Here is a 20,585-nt window from a genome sequence, read left to right as displayed (position 1 = left end):
GAAACATGGAGGATGGCGGGAAGTCAAGGCCGGCTGACTCGGTGGGAAGGGCCGAGTCAGAGGCGGGAGGGGCCGCGGCCACCGGGGCGGGGCGGGGCGGGGCAGGTGGGGCGGGGGCGGGCGCCGGCGGGGCGGGGCGGGGGCGGGGGCGGGGGCGGGGCGGGGGGCGGGGCCCGGCACATGCGCACCGCGGCGGCGCGCGCCCGAGGAGTGGCACTTTTTAAAAGTGCAGCCCTAAGGCCAACCCGCAGCCGCCAGCACCTCGGTCCGAAGCCTGGTCCCGCCCGTCCCGGCCTCAAGCGCCCCCGTCCCACACCAGTCCGGCCCAGGCCAGTCCAGCGCGCACCATGCCGGTCAAAGGAGGCACCAAGTGCATCAAATATCTGCTGTTCGGATTTAACTTCATCTTCTGGGTGAGTGAGCGCGACTGCCGCGCGCTCCTCTCCGGGGCCACCTGTCCGTCCCGGGCACCCGGTCCGCGGTCGGGGTTGCCGGTCACCGGCATCGCCTGCGCAGGGGAAGACTCCTGGCGGGAGGAGAGGGCGCTGCGGCCGCCAGCTGGCTCCTCGGCGGGGGCCGAGACGGGCTGGGAGGGCGCGTTGGTCCTGGGCTGGTCCGAAGCGGGGCGGGCAGGGGGCGCGGGGCCCTAGTGAGCCGGGGCGGGGTGGTTTGCTCCCACCCCGATCCCCTCCGAGTGCAGGAGGGAGAAACGGAGCACCCCCTCTGCTGGGGACTCAAGGCCCTGCCCGAGGGGGACTGTGGCGGGCAGTGCAGCTCGTGACCCGGGTGTGGTCCCCCCCGAGTGGCCGAGGCCGTGGGGAGGGGAGGATGCGGACCCTCCAAGGGACTAAGGTGGCGCCGGAGGAGCTCAGTGAAGGTCTGTTGGCACCTTTACGCCGGAGAGCAAGGGGCGCGCCGGTCGCGGGTGTCAGCGTCCCGGGCCCCGTCCCTGAATGAGCGTCGGGATCCCTCCTCCACCCCCGAGGAGGAAACTTCAGGCCCCCATGCTCTCAGACTGATTCTGAGCCGGCGTGAGAAAGTCCGAGCTCCCTCGAAACTACCTGAAAGACTAGCTTGTCTTGATTTTTTTTTTTTTCCCCCGAAGAGCGATAAGTATCTGAGCTGGAGAGAACTCCGGGAGAGTTAGGGAGGGGTGGGGCAGATGCCTTTCGGCGCCCTCAGTAGGATGAGTCCTGTGTTTCTCCATTTCCGGGAGAGATCAGGTGCCGGCCTCACCCCCTTCCCCGCCAGCCCACCCAGCAGCCGGGCGGGGCCGCAGGGAGTGGACTGTCACCTGGGGAGGACGCAGGCCGGGGAGCTCCAGGACTCCCGCTGCCGGCCACTCTCAACCTGTCTGCAAATGGGAAGGCTAAGGCCGGCAGCAGGGAAGGCCAGTGGCCCCTCCGCACCTCTCCTTGAGGGATTAAGGGGCCACCCAAAGAAAGAAGCAAAGAATAGGGGACTTTGGTGTCCTGGTTCACGGGCCACATCCCCTGCTCACAGGTGGACAGTATTTGCCCCTTTGCAGTCAGGAAAGCAATTGGAAAGGCAGGCCCTGTGCCACTCTCGATAGAGATGGCTGTAGAAGCAGGGGCGAGCCACCAGAGGCTTGCAACAAAAATGTCCTTATTTCCTTGGAGCTGCTTCCCCATGAACCCCAGGGAAAAATCTCCTGAGATTTAATCCTCTCTCTGGAGCTGACGGGGTATGAGATTGACCTGCCCTTGCAAGACTCATCACACCCAACACCTGCTCTAGTGAGGACAGTGCATAGGTGTGCCCTGCCCAGCCCATGGCCTGCTCTAGGGAGACCCTCCTGTGGTGGGCACCCCCTCCTCCCGGGTGTCCCTGCCAGCCAGCTAGCTGCCAGCCTTGGCTCACCCCTCCCCAACTCCGGCTCTAGGAAACAACGTCAAAGGCTGACTAGCCCTGCCCCACCCAGCCCTTGTCCTTTAAGGAGTTTTCCTCTCCCTCCTCCCTAGCACCGTCTCTCCCCTGCCAGTCTCTTGGTTACTCCTCAGCTATCTGCCTAGGCTGTGTGAGGGTTTGGGGCATGGGGACCCACGGACTCCCAGGGTCCCTCCATACCCCCCGCCCCATGGCACCTGCAGGAGCCTGGCGGGAGGCTCCCAGGCCACTCAGCCTCTCACTGACTCCAGCCTGCCACCCCACTGTATCCAGACCTGCCCCTGCCTGGGCTAGGTGCTGCTGATGGGCTGTGTCATCTGAAACAGAAATGACTCATTCTGGGAACGGCTGGGTATAGAATTAGAAATCACTTTTGAGGTCATTCAGTCCAGCCTGTTCTTCACAGCGAGGAAGCGGGAACCAGAGAGGGGCTGACCTGCCCAGCGTCACAGGAACCCAGCCAATACCCCAACCCCTAGGTCCCTTAAGTCCTGTCCTCTTCCGTCTCCATCACAAAACCAACAAGGGGAGCTGGTAACAGGTGGTGTATGGGGGTCAGCAGTAGCTTCATGTCTCTGAATCGGTAATTGTTCAGTCGTCCTGTATTCAGGTCCCTGTAGAGATGAAGCCCTCATCTCCCTCCTAGGAGGTGTTGGAATAAAGGAACACCATGATCCCCTCGTGCAGCATGTTACTGCAAAGTCCTTTTCCAAATCTCATTGTATAGCCAGAGCAGGTAGCATTATCCCCATTTTACTGATGACCAGGAAACTAGTCCCCAGAGAGGTTCCACGACTCAGCCAGGGTCATGTGGCAGGACAGCATCAGAGGTGAGTTTGAAGGCGGGTCTGGTTGGCTCCAAGTTCAGCACGCTTTTCACCACCTACTGCTGTACCCAGCTGAGTGGGAATGAAAGGAGGGTGGCAAGAAGCTCTCAAAAAATAACTTTTAAGAGAAGCTATGACCTGAGGGAACTGCTTGCTTGGATTGTTATGACGTCATCGCTTCCCTTTCTCTCTTGAGACCAGGAATTTATAAACTTGGTGTTTGGGACCTGATGTGGGCCTTGAAGAGGAGGAGTTGGGAGGCTAGGGGCCACCAGTACCGCATGGACAGAGGATGCTGAGGGGTGGTCCTGCAGGGACCCAGAGACGAGAAGCCCACCTCAGTGGCAGTGGGGTGATTGGGGCGGGGGAGGGGAGCGGTGTACCTCTTCCCTGGCCCCCGGTCTCATCCCTGTGGGACCCTCAGTGACAGCAGAGCCTGCGCTGCCTGCCCTCCCCAAGTAGGGTCTCTGGTGCCCGTGGCTAAGCCAGCAGTCAGGCTGTTCTTCCAGTGCCTCCAGGACCCTAACTTCCCAGCTCTGTTTCAGTTGTTTCTGGGTTTCCTTCAGACCTCTTTGCCTACCCACCCTCCAAAAAATTTCGATGGGGAAACATTTTACAGTGCCAAAGGGGCAGCCTCCGCCGTACAGTGGGGAACCGGGGCTGGTCCAGGCCAGGGGCAAGGCCTTCGCATTCTACCCACCTCCTCACCCCTTTGTTCCCTGCCTCTCACCCCGTCTCCTCCCTCACTGATGGGAATAGCAGGGAATTTCTCTTTCCCAAGAAATGGTGTCTCGCGGGCCTAAGGCAGGCTTCACGGAAACACGGACAGAGGCCTGGACCAGAGTTCAGGGACCTGGGTGTTCGTCCAGCTCCGCCCCCAGCTCACTTTGAGCAGGTCACTTTTGAATTCCAGACCTCAGTTTCCTCATCTGTAAAACCAGTGGGTTGGAGCAAATGGTCCAGAAAGGTCCCTTCAGTAGCTCAGTCTATGAAACCAGCCCCACCCCCAGGGCCTACAGCAGAGGACATTCCCACACAACCCAAAATAGGAGTCAGGAAATGGAAGTGTGCAGTGGGTACCCAGGCTTGACCCAGCGTGGCTTCATTTCATTCAGAGGCCTCTTGACGTCTGGGGCCTGAGTCGTGCCTCTCTTTCCTGGTAACCCCAAGTTCCCTCCACTCCCCCTGGGTGGGGTCTCTCTGTCTGGGGGGGGTTCTCTGTTTTGGTCGCCCTCAGCCTTTTGTGGCGGTGCTGCCTAGTGGTCAGAGTGGCTCTGGGTTGGATTTGCCCGTCATCGTGTGGAGCTGGTGCCTACCCCCTGGGGTTGCTGTGGGTTACATGAGCACATGCGTGTGATGCACTTAGCCCAGGAGCCTAGTCCTGGATGAGGAGTAAACTTCCAGCCGTAGCTTTTGTCATCCCTGTGTGGAAAGGGGGTTGAGGAGGTGGGGAGGGTGGGAGCAATGGCCTGAGGAAGTGTGCAAGTTGAAACCGGAGAGGGGTAGCCAGGTGCACAGCCCACGTCCACACACGTCCCCCCTTCTTCTCGTCCTGCATCCCTGCCAGCCTCGTTCCTCCACACACCTCTGCGAGTCCCACCTCAGGACCCTGACTCCATTTCATGTGTGGCCGCAAGTCTGACTGTGGGGCAGCCCCACTTCTGAAAATAAAACTGCGTGCGGAGAAATCCGGAATGCGGGGTCCGGGCGGGGGATGGGCAAGCGGGATGGCACTGGCAGAAGCCCCTCCCACCCAACCTGCTGCTTCACCCAGAAGCTGTTTGCCTTCAGTGCTGGACTGAGCAAGCAGCTGGGGCTCTTGCGTGAAATGGCTTCCACCTTTGGCACCCAGACAGCCCGAGCCCTGCTGTGTTTGCACAGAGGCTGGCAGGTTTGGGGAGGCCAGGTGTCTGCATCTGCTCAGGAAAATAAGACTTCTCCCTGCCCGGACTCCTGAGGCTTTCCCCCCACTTTGCCCCGCGATGGTTGTCAACAACAGATTGGACTCCTGATTTGGGGGATGGGGAGGATTCCTCTACACGCGCGCACGCACACTCACCTGGCACCATTCCAGACCTTACCCTCTTGTGCTCAAAGGAAGCAGCTGCCCGTTCAGACCTGAGTTTGGAACTGCTTTGTAGAAGCCCTTTGGAGCACTTACTCTGCTAAACGAGTCTTCTGTGGCTTCAGACCTCACACATCACCGTTCTCACATCTTCCTTTTGTGTCAGATGCAAATCTTCACTCTTAACACACAGAGCTATGTGTCCATGTTCGATTTGTCTGTTTTCCTGTTCGATTCCATTTTACAAGGTGGCACGGTTTTGGGGATTGGTTGCACAGTCTGGGACTTAATAATACGCCTGGGACTTAACAAAAGCACTTTTTCTGCCAAAGAGCACAAGCCTTGACCCTCTTTCTTGGGTGTGTCTGGCTGTAAGGGTGAGGGACCCGACGTCACGGGTTACCGTGGCTTCTGTGGTCCTGTTGCCTCGTTGGTGGCTGCATGTTCTGGAGAGTCTGGGGAAAGGAGCATGGAGAAAAAGTTTCAGGAAGCTGCATGTTTTTGTGCCGTGTTCCTGCCTCCCCCCGGGGGCAGGGGCAGGGGAACTTTATTTGGAGCCGCCTCAGGTCTTTTCAACCAAAGACTTGCAGAAACCATCTTTCCCTCTTACTTACAGAAGAGCAATGACTAAAGGGTTTGGGGGTTTGAAAATCTGGGGAAGAGCCTGTCGAACCCACGTTCACCCAGAGATAATCATTTGCAACTGAGGGAATTAAGGAGACCGAAAGCGCTAATCTAAACAATATATTTTTTTTAATTTATGTTTTTAAAGTCTGACTGCAGATCACTTGCCTGTTTCATTCCGTGGAAAAAGTAATGCTGGTCCAGGGACATTTGCATTTTCCGTCAAGTGATGGCAGGCAGCTGTGGAAAGCAGCGTCCTGTCTCCAGATGAGATAATTTTATTTTAATTACATCCATCCAGTAATTCCTCCCCTCCACCAAAGAAATACTTAGTTCTGGATAGTTTTTTGTTTGTTTTTAATAAATTTATTTATTTATTATTTACTTATTTTGGGCTGTGTTGGGTCTTCGTTGCTGTGCGGGCTTTCTCTAGTTGCAGCGAGCCAGGGCTACTCTTCATTGCGGTGCATGGGCTTCTCATTGCGGTGGCTTCTCCTGTTGCGGAGCACGGGCTCTAGGCACACGGGCTTCAGTAGTTGTGGCACGCAGGCTCAGTAGTTGTGGCTCGCAGGCTCTAGAGCGCAGGCTCAGTAGTTGTGGCGCATGGGCTTAGTTGCCCCACGGCATGTGGGATCCTCCTGGACCAGAGTTCGAACCCATGTCCCCTGCATTGGCAGGAGGATTCCCAGCCACTGCGCCACCAGGGAAGTCCTTGGATAGATAGCTTTTAAGTACTACTTGCTATCATCCTCGACTGGCAGGTCCGAACGTTTTGGGGGAGTCCCATGAAATCAATGGGACCTGCCTCCAGAAACACACAGTCCCCGTTTTTTTGCTTTTTTCTCCAGAGACCCATGAACCTCCCCATATCAAACACCGCATATTGGTTTCCAGGCAACCCCTGCTCTGTCCGGAATCCCACGTTTCTGCCATGAGGTGTGGGTTGCCTCACTGCTCTCCAGGACTGCGCAGGGGAGCTGGGGGGACTTTGAGGAAGGCATTAGAGAGCCCCTAAGTTCCCCGAGGATCAAGGGCAGCCCTGACTGGAGCTCTGGCCTCCCCACCCAGCCTTGCTCCGACTGTCAGCTTAATCCTCGCGCAAGGAGTGGCTTGGACTCGAGAGTAATTCAAGGCGTGTTCTGTATTCCTAGTCCTGGAGCTTGGGCGATTTGTCTTTGCTGGGAAAGAGCAGGGTCCTGTCTTTCCCACAAATGGAAACTAGAAGGCTCGGCTGGCCTTCTCTGGCCTTGCCCCTGAGGACTTTGGAAAGGGAGATGCGTCTCCCGGGGGTCTCTGGAGACGGAGACCTCTGAGTTGTGATGTACAGCCTGGCTACGTAGCAGGGAGGACGAAGCCCGCTGACTTGGAGGAGAGGGGCCAGATCTGTTTGATCCCAGGGAAGATCCCTGGGTAGAGAGGTGTGTGGACTGTGGACGTGGAGGAAGTCAGTTAGTCCTTTTGCCCAATCCTCTTGCCAAGCATTGTGCAAGGGAGCAGAAACGGTGTCCCTGGCTATGTTAGGGAAGTCACCCTCCACAGCCTACCTGCTACACTCTCAGGGTCCCAGTATTCACCTCTCTCAGACCCAGGCAGATGGGGGCCATGACTCCTACCGAGCCCCTGCCTCCAAAATGCTTAGAGGAGGCCCCTTTTCCTCCCCATCTGAGCTGCATGTCAGTGTCCAAGGGCAGAAACAACACCACACGTGGATCATAGGAGAAAATCCTTGACTGGGGGTTAAAAATATAATAAAGTAAATTAGACCGTTTTAGTGAATTCAAAACACATTTCTATAGCATTTTAGTTTTAATTTATCTTTAAACTTACACTGATTGAATCAGTAGCAAATGATAAGGTTGATTTATTAAAGCTTTAAATGAAAGATCAGCAAAATCATACATAGTTGCGAATTCATTGCTTTTCAATTGAATAGAAGTTTGGTGTGTGTGTGTGTTTAAATTTTATTGAAGTATAGTTGATTTACAATGTTGTGTTTAATTTCTGCTCTACAGCATGTGTGTGTTTTAATTGAAGTATGATTGACATACAACATTCCTTTAGTTTCCAGTGTACAACGCAATGATTTGACATTCATTCACGTTGCAAAATGATTGCCAGAGTAAGTCTACTTACCGTCTGTCACCATACAAAGTTACAGAATTTTTTTTTCTTGAGATGAGAGCAGCTTTCAAATTTGCAAAACAATATCACTGACTATAGTTACCTTGCTGTACATCACATCCCCTTGACTTATTTTATAACTGAAAATTTGTACCTCTGGATCCCCTTTGCCCATTTCACCCACCTCCCCAGCCTTCCTTCCCTCAGGCAACCACCAATCTGTTCTCTGTGTCTGTGGGTTTGGTTTGGTTTGGTTTGTGCATTTGTTTTGTTTTCCAGATTTCATTTAGCATAATACCCTCCAGGTCCATCCATGTTGTCACAAATGGTGTGATTTCTTTCTTTTTTATGGCTGAATAATACTCTAGTGCATATATGTACCACATCTTCTTTATACATTTATCTGTGGATGGACATTTAGGTTGTTTCCATGTCTTGACTATTGTAAATAGTGCTGCAATGAACATAGGGGTACATGTATCTTTTCAAATTAGTGTTTACATGTTCTTTGGATATGTAACCAGAAGTGAAATTGCTGCATCATGTGGTAGTTCTATTTTTAATCTTTTGAGAAACCACCATACTCTTTTCCATACTGGGTGCACAAATTTCCATTTCCACCAAGACTGCACAAGGTTCCCTTTCTCCACATCATCATCAACACTTGTTATTTGTTGTCCTTTGGATAATAGCCATTGTGACAGGTATAACATGATATTTGATTGTGGTTTTCATTTGCATTTCCCTGATGTGTAGTGATGTTGAGCATCTTTTCATGTGCCTGTTGGCCATCTTTATGTCTTCTTTGGGAGTTTAGTTTAAAAGATAGTTTGCTATAGACTGTTTGCACCTCTCCAAATTCATGTGTTAAATCCTAAAGTCCAATGCAATTTTATTTGGAGGCAGGGCTGTTGGGGGTGATTAGGTCATGAGGATGGGGCCCTCATGAATGGAATTAGTGCCCTTATAAGAAGAGGCGGGACTTCTCTGGTGACGCAGTGGTTAAGAATCCACCTCCCAATGCAGGGGACACGGGTTCATGCCCTGGTCTGGGAAGATCCTACATGCCGCGGAGCAACTAAGCCCATGCGCCACAACTACTGAGCCTGAGCTCTAGAGCCCACAAGCCACAACTACTGAGCCCATGTGCTGCAAGTACTGAAGCCCACGTGTCACAACTACTGAAGCTCGTGTGCCTAGAGTCCATGTTCTGCAACAAAGGGAAGCCGCAGCAATGAGAAGCCTGTGCACCGCAACAAAGAGTAGCCCCCGCTCACCGCAACCAGAGGAAGCCTGCGCACAGCAACAAAGACCCAACACAGCCAAAAATAAATAAATAAATTTATTTTTTAAAAAAAAGAGGAAGAAGAGGCCCCAGAGTTCCCTACTCCCTTCAACCATGTGAGATTCTAATGAGAAGATAGCCCTCTATGAACCAGGAAGCGAGTCCAAACCAGATGCCAAATCTTCTGGTGCCTTGATCTTGGACTTTTACCCTGTCCACAGTGCTTTTTTACAGCAGCCTTAATGGACTAAGACAAGGTTATTTACAAATCCGAATCAAAAACACCTCTTCCCATCTAGATGAACAATTGCAGTGTACCAGTTTGCATTCACCCCTCACATCCATGCCCCCCTCTGTTGTGTGGGAAGCCACCCTCAGCAGAATGTGTCCTGCAGGGACAGGAAACTCATCCCCCGTAAAGACTCTTCCTCCTGCTCACCCTGATGCACTATAAGCGCCTTCTTGTGATGTGGGGCCATGGATTTCAACCTGTAACTATTATGCTCAAACTTTTTTTTGTTTTTTTAGCCACACTGGGCAGCTTGCGGGATCTTAGTTCCCCGAGCAGGGACCAAACCCGGGCCCCCTGCAATGGAAACACGAAGTCCTAACCACTGGACCACCAGGGAATTCCCTATGCTCAAAAAAAAATTATTTTTAATTAATTTATTTATTTATTTTTGGCTGCGTTGGGTCTTCGTTGCTGCGCGGGGGCTACTCTTCGTTGCGGTGCACAGGCTTCTCATTGCGGTGGTTTCTCTTGTTGTGTGGACTTCAGTAGTTGTGGCACTCAGGCTCAGTAGTTGTGGCTCACAGGCTCTAGAGCTCAGACTCCGTAATTGTGGTGCACGGGCTTAGTTGCTCCATGGCATGTGGGACCTTCCTGGACAAGGGCTCGAACCTGTGTCCCCTCCACTGGCAGGCGGATTCTTAGCCACTGCGCCACTGGGGAAGCCCTCCCTATGCTCAAACTTTTTAAAGCCTCCTTTCTACAAGCCTGGGGAAGTTGTCCTACACTCTACTTTCCCCCTCTTCAATCAAATTATAGCCCTGGCTCCCCAAGACAGATAACCCTTAAGAGATCAGAAAACTCATTTCAACTAGAAATTACATTCTCTTCCAGAGCTGGGGAGGGACCCTTAGAATGGGGAGCTGGTGTGATCCTCATGCCTCCCAGGGCCCCATGCCCAGGGCTGTAAGACAGGCCTGCAGTGATGCCCTCTCATTCCCTTTGTCCTCTGCTGGCAGGATGGTGCTGTAAGGAGCGGGCAAAGGCTCTGGGTCCCACCTTCAGGCCATTCCTATAGGGATACAAGGACAGTGGCCAATGGGCAGCTGCAGCGGTGTCTGCACTTGCCAGGCTTGCAGTGGTGACAAAGCTGGGACGAGAAGGGAATGTACCAGCTTACTCTGGAGAGTCTGTTTCCCAGAGCAGGGCTGTGGCCACACTCAATTCTGGCTGGCCAGCAAGAACGTGCCCAGAGCTCTCCAGCCAGAGACCAGCAAGAGGAGTCCCAGGCTCTCTCTCTAGACTCTGTCCATCAGGCTCCCCCAGAGAGACGCCAGACTCCGATGGCACCTGCAGGCCAGGTGGCCATGGCAGGTACCTTCCTGTCGTGAGAAGATAGGCCCTCTGCTCTTACATGTGGGCTCTCTTGGGGCCTTTACGGATCCAAGACGCCACTTTTGAAATAGAATCAGCTGTGACCAGGAAGGAGAAAGGATAAAAGTGAAAAATTCTGGCCCTGAAATCAACAAAATGGATCAAAAAGACCTTTGAGCTTAGCAAAATGATTGAGAATTTGGGCTTTGCAGTCAGACTGTTCTGGGTCCAGGTTGTAACTCAGGCACCTCTTTGCCATGTGATCTCAAGAAAAGCTCCTGAACTTCTGTGCCTGAAACTTCTCATCTTGAAAACAGAAGTTAATATTACCTACCTGGTGGGTCTGTTGAGAAAAATTAAATGATTCAAGTGAAGCACTTGGGGTGAGGCGGGGGACACAGCAGACAGTGGAGGGCTTGCTGTTTAATCATTGAGACTAAAATGAAGAGGGGATTGTGGCAGAGGAATAGGGCAAGGGGTATCTCCCACCACTCAGGGCCACGCGAGCAAGTGGTAACAGGTCCCACAGATGGAATGAGAGCTAGCTGGTCCGTGTGGCTAAAGTGTATCAGCAAGAGTGTGTGTGTGTGTGTGTGTGTGTGTGTGTGTGTGTGTGTGTGTGTTCACCAGGCATCTTAGTTAGGCATACACAATGGAAAACACAATGGTATTCTGGAATTTAAAGCAAAACAGCCCCAAAACAATCCCCCACATCAGATGATTTTGGTTAAGATCAGAATGCCTACTTTCAGCAGAAAATGGATTTATGGGCTGGCTGACGTCTGCTACATGTCTGGCCAGCAGGCAGTGGAAACTTGAAACTTCTTGTTTAGAAGGAGGTTACCTTGGGCAGAGGCCTCCCTCCCAACCCCTCAGCCCCAAACGACTTAACACTGGCACCTTGTATTAGCTACAACTTTTCTCCTCTTAGGCAGAATAAGGGCTCTGGTTTTCTTTTTTTTCTTTTTTGGCCACGCCGTGAGACATGCAGGATCTTAGTTCCCCGACCAGGGATGGAACCCGAGCCCCCTGCAGTGGAAGCACAGAGTCCTAGCCACTGGACCACCAGGGCTCTGGTTTTTAAATGATGCTGGCTCAGTCCTCAGGAGGGAGGATTTCTCAAGTCTTGAACTTGTTCAGACCAGGTCACTGCCTAATTTCCATAAAGGTGTGCTGAGAAGAAGCTTATTACAAGGTCTTTCATCCTCTGCCACACCCCAGAGAGGGGACCAAGCTACCTCCCTTCCACCAGGGATGAGACAGGCAGTCAAGGAACTGACCTCTGCCTGGCACATGCTGTGCATGTGACAGAGGGAGAGAACTGTCAGCTGAGTCACTGCATACCTGCTGTGTGACCGTGGGCAAGTGACTTTACCTCTCTGAGCCTGTTTCGTCATCTCAAGCTGGGATGATCGGAACTAACTCGAAGTGTATAAGGCAGTCCCACCCGCATCCTCAGATTCTGAAGGGGCCGCAGGGCCTAACAGGAGGACTCTAGTCTCCCAATATTCCTCTTCTCCCTGGGAAATCTCTCACTGTGTGCTTCCAGGGAATGTCCCCCGTTAGCAAGCTGAACACAGTTGCCCAAAAGAGGCCAGTAGAGCAAGATGGTAGCACCCACAGGCTGCAGCTATTGAGGCACCACCCCGCATCTTCCCAGGAGGCCCCCAGGAGCATTAGCATCACCGGAAAGGGAGGCCAAGAGGTCCACAGACAGGCTGAGCCCGTGCTCAGGAACCTGGGGAAAGTTAATTCTTTAGACTTATCCTACAATCTTTATTATTATTATTTTTTTAATGTTGAGTTATCTAGGCGATGGGGTAGGTACCACAATCTTCTCAGTGTTTAGGGCACTAAATAGCAGAAGGCTGCCTCCCTGAGGTCCTGGCTTGGGAGAAGAGGGGCGGGGATGGTTGGATTTTGTTTTTGTTGCTGTTGAGACCTCCCCCCATCAAGGTGCTGCATTGTGTAAAAGAGCAACACAGAGCAGTAGGGGACGTTATGACCCAGGGGGGTTATTGGGGGAAGGAGGGGTTGAATTGTTGGAAATGTAGATCCCTGGGGGGAGGCAGCCCGTTGGTGACTCTCCTTAGACCTCACTTTCCTAACGTGGGTAATGAGGGTAATCCTGCAACCTGCATACAATAATACAAGGCCATTGGGAGCAAGAACGGGCTATTTAATGTCAAGTTATTATCATGGTACCTGGCTCATAGCAAGAGCTCAGCTGTCAGCTTCTGCAACTGTTGTGGAGTTACTATTACTTAAGGAGCTACGGCTCCTTAGAATTTTTCAGAGGTTGCAGTTGTCCTGAGCACTCACATTCGTCCCCATCTTATTGCTTCAGCTCTGCAAAGCCGCATCACTGAGGGCATTGCTCAAAGCTGAAATTGTACCACTAGGCTTCCTCTCTTTCAGAAGGTGAAACAGACGACTTATCTTTTCATCTGTCTACAAAACGCCCATTTCAGAGACTCCCCTGGTTTGGGAAAGGTGAGGGAGGGAGGGACCAGTTTGGGGCTTTGCTTGGAGTGGCCCATAAGGGTACCCAGTTGACAGGGACCCCTCTTGTGGAATCTGCCCAAGAGGGGCGGCCTCGGCACCTCTCCTTCAACGCTCGCCTCCTGCTTCCCAAAAGGGCAGGATTCCTCTTATGGGGAACTTTTTGACACCTTGAAGCCAGGTCCCAGAGGGGACGGAGCCAGTCACCATTGCTTCTGTGTGGACACCTTGGGAAGCAAAGACAGGAAGATAGAACTGGCCCCGAAGGGTGCATTTCCCCTGGGACCCTCTGAGGGGGGGCTTGAGGCCACCACCTGGCCCAGGCTCACCAGAGGGAGGGGGGAGGGGAGAGAGAGAACGGACCCAAAGGATGAGTCCGTGGTCGTTCCCTCCCTTGGCCCTGGCCTTGGCTGGCATTGATGCCCTAAATTGGACTCGTCTAGCCAGCAGGCAGGATAAGGCTTAGGTCAGAGCATCCTGCCAAATTCAAGATGTCCAGACCAGACTCTTGTCCCCCCCCAGAAAATTTCTTGGGGGTTCCCATTCTTCCCGTTCACCAGCTGGCAGGGAGGCAGCACAGGGTTGGGAAGAGTGCAGCTCTGAGCTGCTGGCTGTGTCTTTTTGAGCGAGTTGCTTAACCTCTCTGCTTCACCTATAAAATAATAAGTGTGACGAGCAGATTAAATGAGATAATATACTTAAATCACCTCCTGCGATGTAGGACACGAGTGAGTGCTCATAATGAGTGACTGCTACTATTATTACATTATTTATTTTCCTTTCCCTAGCCTCTGGAGGAGTTACTAATGGACAGAAAAGCCTGTCACAGTCAAATCAACAGTAACTCTAGATAAACCTACAAGGTCATTGACCATCAGCCTCTGCATGTGTTTTTTGTTTTTTTTTTTTAATGTTGTTTTCCTAGAATTTGGGGTGATTTGAGGAAGAGTTCACTTCCATACACGACGGCAGCCTGTCCTGGGGAGAACGTAGGCTACTGAAATTGGGGAAGTTTTTGCCAAGAGCGCCCTGATGCAGGGGCTGCCCGAGTCATGTTGGCGTCTGGGGGAGGAGGGTTTACCAGGTGACTCTGTGGCTGGAGGCACGTGGAGAAGCCAAATGCAGGTTCTGACTTGAGCATGTACTGTGACTTCCCCACTCAGTGGGTTCAAGAGGGCGTTGTCTAGCCAGTATCTGTCTTTCTCACCTCTTGCTTCCTTCCTGCTTACCTGTCCTGTATCCTCCCCCTTAACTGTCACCATTCAGCAGCCAAGGTGGTCCTCAGCCCCAGTCCCCCTCCCTGGCTTTCCAGTGCCAGCAGGAGCCCTGCGCCCGGGGGAGGCTCACACCCCCGCTCCGTAGCTTCGTGCCCTTTGGCACTGGCGTTTCAAAAGCTGGTCTCTGGGTTCAGAACCCCCAGAAAGAGCTTTTCCATTCCTCCGATTGTTCAGTGTTTAAATGAAAGCCTTAGAGCAGTGGTTCTGAAACCTGAGTGGGCAGCAGAATCATCTGGGGGTGCTTGTTAAAACATAGATTGCTGGGACTTCCCTGGCCGTCCAGTGGTTAGGACTCCACGCTTCCACTGCAGTGGGCTCAGGTTTGATCCCTGGTAGGGGAACTAGGATCCCACGTGCTACGCAGCGCAGCCAAAAAAAAAAAAAAAAAAAACACGGATCACTGGGCCTCACCTCACTTGGGTTTCTAATCGAGTAAGTCCAGGACGCGGACAACAAGTTTGCACGTCTGACAAGTTCCCAGGTGATGCTGCTGCCACTACAGCTGGTCTGGGGACCACGTGTTGAGAACCACTGGCCTGGAAAAACGTCTCCCAGTGGCCTTTGAGGATACAGGCTTCTGTAGATGTGCAGCTCAGAAGAAGCCCCAAGGGGACGAGATGGCCCCCAGAATGATCATACTCACGGGGAAGGTGGAGGACAGTTGTTCTTCAGGACTGTGATCTCTGGGGCTTTTCTGTTCATCTCTAATAAAACTAACATTCGTAATATGCCCTGGTTGGCATCTTTCAGTTCTGCCATGAACGAACAGTTTAGTTTTTTTTTTTTTTTTTTTTTTTTTTTTTTTTTTTTTGCGGTACGCGGGCCTCTCACTGTTGTGGCCTCTCCCGTTGCAGAGCACAGGCTCCGGACGCACAGGCTCAGCGGCCATGGCTCACGGGCCCAGCCGCTCCATGGCATGTGGGATCTTCCCGGCCCAGGGAACGAACCCGTGTCCCCTGCATCGGCAGGCGGACTCTTAACCACTGCGCCACCAGGGAAGCCCTAGTTTTTTTTTTTTATATTTATTTAATTTAATTAATTTATTTACTTGGTTGCAGCAGGTGGGCTCCTTAGTTGTGGCTCACAGGGTCCTTAGTTGCGGTTTGCCGGCTCCTTAGTTGCGGCACATGGGCTCCTTAGTTGTGGCAGGCAGCTCCTTAGTTGCTGCAGGCAGGCTCCTCAGTTGTGGCATGCATGGGGGATCTAGTTCCCAGACCAGGGATCGAACCCCCGCCCCCTCAGCCCCCTGCATTGGGATCACGGAGTCCTAACTACTGCGCCACTAGGGAAGTCGCTAACAGTTTACTTGTGATCCTTAAGGAAAGCGAGTCATGGCAGTTTTCTTCTGATCAGCGTGGAGTTTGGTTTTAGCTGTTGTTGTCCTGTGCGGCGGGCCCGGAGAGGGCAGGACTCCAAGACCTCTGCCCCTGCCCAAGTGCTTCATCCTTCCAGAGACACCGGCTCAGGGGAGGAGGGTGCCGGGAGAGGGTGAGAGAGGCGCTGGGGAGCCGGCTCCTGTTTGCTCTTGCCAGCAGCGCCCGGCCCAGGCTCCTGACGGTGAATCAGCCCATCAGGCTTGGCACTCTGTGCGGAGCCAGGGTTGCCATGGAGATGGGTGAGGCTGGAGCCCACAGGTCTAGGTGGCCCGACTTGTTTCTAAAGGCCCTGTGAACACAGAGGCCCTTATCTGCACTCCCGAGGCTCCCTCCATCAGGCATGAGTGGTGAGGCAGCTTGCATCCTCAGGGTTCACCTCTGTGACTTCCTGGGTGGCCAGGGGCAGCTAAGCTGAGGTCTCCCCAGCCCAGTATGTTAGCAAAAAAATCCAGGGCTGATACGGATCTTCCCGAAGGAAGGAAGGAAAGAGGGCAAATCCCCTCCCTCTCTGTGATCTGTTCGTTCAATAACTGCTTCCTGCGGCGTGAATTCGCTCAGGGAAGCAGCCTGGGATCCCAGGAAGGCCAGAGGCCTCCACTGTCGGCCAGCGGTGTCCCTGACCCTCCCCGCCCCACTTCTCTCCCCCCATCCCGGCTGGTCCTAGCGGAGCTCTGGGGGCATCTCCCCCAGCACACCACGCTCACGCAGACCCACAGAAGACAGACCCCCACTGTCCCCAGTCGCCCTGTGCCCACCCAGCCGCCTCCTCAGATCAGAGGAGGACACACAGCTGAGGCCGCCAAGAGCCGTGAATATCCCCACTTTTGTCTTCGTGTCGTTCGCAAGGTTTATTATTACTGTTGTCATCATTATATTCCCCACAGAATCTGGCTGGCTCTGGCACTCACGGTTGTCAGAGGTTTTTACACGTATCACTTCATTTAATCTTCCCTTCAACCTCCTGGGTCAAAGGCAGGAAAGTATCAAACTCTTTTTTTACAAATGGGAACTCTGAGGTTCAGAGAAGCTACGGAGACTGCTTAGTGTCACACAGCTCCTAGGTGGCAGCGCTGGAATTAGCCCCAGAGGCCACGCCACTGTCCACACATGCAGCTGTTCTCAGCAGAGATGTACATTCTCCTGGGAGCGCTCGGGTGCCCCGGGATGGAGCGGCGGCAGATACGTGTTTAGAACTCTGCCAGGTGATTCTCACATCACCCCGTGGCTGGCGCCGGTGTGCAAGTGACAGGGGGCAGAGCTCGGGCCCCCCGCTTCTTGCCCACTGTTCCGTCATGCCACCTGTCCCTTACTAAAAAGTCGGCTGCACCCCTTTGACCAAAGTCACCAGATAGCCAGGGCTTCACAGAAGGACAATGGGACATAGGAAAGAAAGCACTGCCTTCTCCCCCGACCCCCTCCTGTCACCACCGCCCACCTCTAGCCGCCTCCAAAGTGGCAGATGGGACCACTGCAGTCTAAGGTCAGCCTCAAAGGAAACTGCTTGTGGAGAATGATCTGCCCTGCGCTTCCTGGGCCAAGACAGCTCGATGGAGAAAGCGTCCTTGAGTATTTTGTCCTTTTAAAAAACGTGTGACCCGTCAGGTCATATTACAGAAGACAGAGGGAACCGAGAGGAAAGAGGCCCAAGCCAAGACCACCCAATGTGTTTGCCTTGGGAGGATTTTTCTTTGAAGTGGGGTTTGCCCCCACGGGGAGACATGGTTCCTTCCACCTGAGGGATGGGATGCAAGGCGACACGTATGCACACACAGACACACACACACACTGAAACTTCTGCAGTCAGCGGGTTGCCCTTTTCCTCTGTGTCACCTCCTCGTCACCTCCCGCCTTTCTGCACGCTTGCTTCAGGCGTTTTGGGGCGGTAGGGCCACCGTTTCTCAGGCTCCAGCTGGAATTGGCTTTGCAAACTCGGCAGGGGGTCCAGAGAAGCCAGGTGTCCCTAAGCAACACTGCACTTAGGATTTGTTTTCAATTTGCCCGTTGGAACTGGAGACCTTTCCTTTAACCCCAGGTGTGTGTTGTAGTGTAAGATTTCTGGGCCTGTCCCTGTGGGTCTGGTGTGACTCACTGAAATCCCCATCTCTGCGTGGGTGCCTTGGGCATGTTGTGCTTTCAGCCAGGGGAGGGGAGAGGACAGGCCAGGAAGCTGGGCCCGCCCAGCGCGCGGGGCTGTGCTTTCACGCCTCCTGAAGCTGGCATCCGCCCCAGCTGACTGGATTACCTGTGTGCTCGTCAAGGATTGGAGGGTCTATCCAAGTACTCACAATGTGGAATCCATACACTCCAGGTTTTATGAATGGTTTCAGAGTGTCTGTGAACTCTAGAGGTTGTATGGAAAATTATAGCGATGCTTTTCAGACTTTTTCTGAGACTTTCACCCAATTCTCAAACATCTGTCATCCAGAAAAACTTCAGAATCATAAATTCACAGATATTCTAGAGTGATGAATTCAACACCTATCACCAGACATCTAAAACGTCACATATATATTTTTTTTATTATTTATTTATTTGGCTTCTTGGAGTCTTAGTTGCGGCACGCGGGATCTTCGTTGCGGCGTGGGGGTTTTTACTTGTGGCATGCGGGACCTAGTGCCCTACCAGGGATCGAACCCAGGCCCCCGGGCATTAGAAGCACGGAGTCTTAGCCACTGGACCACCAGGGGAGTCCAGTCACATATATTTTAGAGTGAAAGAATTAAACACCCATCACCACTTGAATATTGCTATTAAAAGTATAATAATATCCAAAGCTATGTATGTTAAAGGTTTACTTTAATTATATGTAGTCATCTTTAATAAAGTAGTATTAAATAAAAAATGAATGCATTAAAAAAAAGGATTGGAGCGTCTAACTGGACTTCGGTGGGCGGTGAGCACAGCAGGGCATGGACTTTTTATAAACCCTCATTTTCCAAAAGACTTGATGTGGACGTGCCCCTAAATCTCACTGTGACATTCATCACATACCCTCATGGCTCTTTCTCAGTATTTATTCTGGGCAAGTAGTTGTCCTTTGTAGTTTCTGACCCTTGTTGGGAGATGTTGGAAGATGGGTCTGGATGACAAGCCGGTGGGAAAGGAGGCTTGTCCAAGGTGAGGGGACCCGGGAGAGGAAATTCTGATGGGCTTCAGAGCTTCTCTTTCTTTGAAGTCATCCTTCACGTATTGAAACGACCGAGACGTCATCCTGCCCTCCAGGAGAGTGTAAACAGGAAGGGAGGGAGCGAGGATGCTGGGGAGGACCAGTGCGGAGTGGGGCTCGCATTTCCTGGGGAGGAAGCTGAGGACGTCTTGCTGGGGAAGCAGCTGGCCTAGGTGGCCGGGACAGCCTTCCAGGAGGAGGGGCTCCCTCCAGCTGAGGCAGGATTTACGAGACTTATTTGGGGAACTTTGAGGGATTCCATCTAAGGAGCAGAGAAGGAAGCAGGGTTCACTGTTGTTCCCGCTCAGAGACCCAGAAGTGCGAGGATGGCGTAGAAGCCTTAACACTGGGTGACAGCCCAAGCCGTCGGAGCCTTTCAGAGGAACGGCCACTGTCCTACATGAAGGGCAGGGCGGCCCCACGGGGACTCCGTACTGACTGAGGACTTGGAGGTGGTTTAGCTACAAGCTCGGGGTTTAAAGCGCAGAGCAGCCAGGAGGAGCAGTGCAGTTGGAGGAGGAGACGGTTTGTTTTCTGGGTTTTTTTAGGATAGACAGACCTGCCCGTGTGTGTTGGCAGAAGTCAGTCAGAAAGAGAAAAGCAAATATCGTATATGAACGCATATATGTGGAGCCTAGAAAAATGGTGCAGATGAACCGGTTTGCAGGGCAGAAATAGAGACACAGATGTAGAGAACAAACGTATGGATACCAAGGGGGGAAAGTGGCGGGGAGGTGGGATGAATTGGGAGATTGGGATTGACATATACACACTAATGTGTATAAAATAGGTAACTAATAAGAACCTGCTGTATAAAAAATAAATTAAATTTTAAAAAAAGTGAAACAGCCGAGACAGACAACAGAGGCAGGAAAGAGGTGAATTAATGGAGCAGGTTCTTTTTTTTTTTTTTTTTGCGGAGCACAGCCTCTGGACACGCAGGCTCAGCGGCCATGGCTCACAGGCCCAGCCACTCCGCGGCATGCGGGATCCTCCCGGACTGGGGCACGAACCCGTGTCCCCTGCCTCGGCAGGCGGACTCTCAACCACTGCTCCACCAGGGAAGCCCAATGGAGCAGGTTCTTGAAGGAGACAGGAAGCTTTGAAGGAGAGGCCCCACCTAACACACACACACTACACACATACACGCACACACACACAGAGTTTTAGAACAGTTTTAGAGGTACAGAAAAGTTGCAGAGATACTACAGAGAGTCCCCTTGTACTCCTCCCCGTCTCCCCTCTTGTTCACAGCTTATATTCCCAGGGCACATTTGTCACAGCTCAGAAACCAGCACTGGTATGTTACTCTTAACTAAGCTAGACTTACTCGGATTTCACCTGGTTTTCCAGCCCCATCCCCTTTCGGTTCCAGGATCCCACCCACAATACCACGTGACGGGTGTCCTGTCTCCTTCGTCTCCTCTGGCCTGTGACAGTTTCTGTCTGTGCTCATTTTTCATGATCCTGACAGTTTTGAGACATTCTGGTCAAGTATTTTGTAGAATGTCCGCAGGTTAGGTTTTGTCTCGTGTTCTTCTCCTGGCCCATCTTCTAAGAAGAAACGGAGCGTGCATGAGGAAATAAAGAAACCTCCAATAAAACGATGGGGAAAACTGTCCTTTTTCCATGCAGTATCAAATGGGTGGGACCTTTTCTGGCCTGAAGGCGGAATGCGTCCCTTTGGCTCTTGTTGGAAAGCGGTAACCAGGCCGACTGGGCAGAGCCTGGGGCTGGGAGTGGAGGGGCTGTACCTTCTACCTCTGTGCCCACCAGACCGGTTGGTGGTGGTGGGCAGGTCGCTGCCCTCTTCCAGGGACCCCATGAGCAG

General features: G+C 52.8%; 1 protein-coding gene across 1 annotated transcript in view; it reads left to right on the top strand.

Annotated features, from left to right (window-relative positions):
- The first annotated feature begins 252 nt into the window (after positions 1-252).
- The window catches only part of CD9 (CD9 molecule), a 35,904-nt gene continuing 15,571 nt past the window's right edge, over positions 253-20,585 (top strand). The window contains exon 1 of the mRNA XM_079714642.1: positions 253-413. Within this exon, the coding sequence (XP_079570768.1) occupies positions 348-413 (66 nt within the window). The 5' untranslated portion in view covers positions 253-347. The remainder of the gene's footprint in view (positions 414-20,585) is intronic.

This window comes from Hyperoodon ampullatus (assembly GCF_949752795.1).
Source record: "Hyperoodon ampullatus genome assembly, chromosome: 11".
In the NCBI taxonomy this organism is placed as follows: Eukaryota; Metazoa; Chordata; class Mammalia; order Artiodactyla; family Ziphiidae; genus Hyperoodon; species Hyperoodon ampullatus.
The sequence above is the reverse complement of the archived record's forward strand: the minus strand, read 5'-3'. Positions and strand labels throughout refer to the sequence as shown.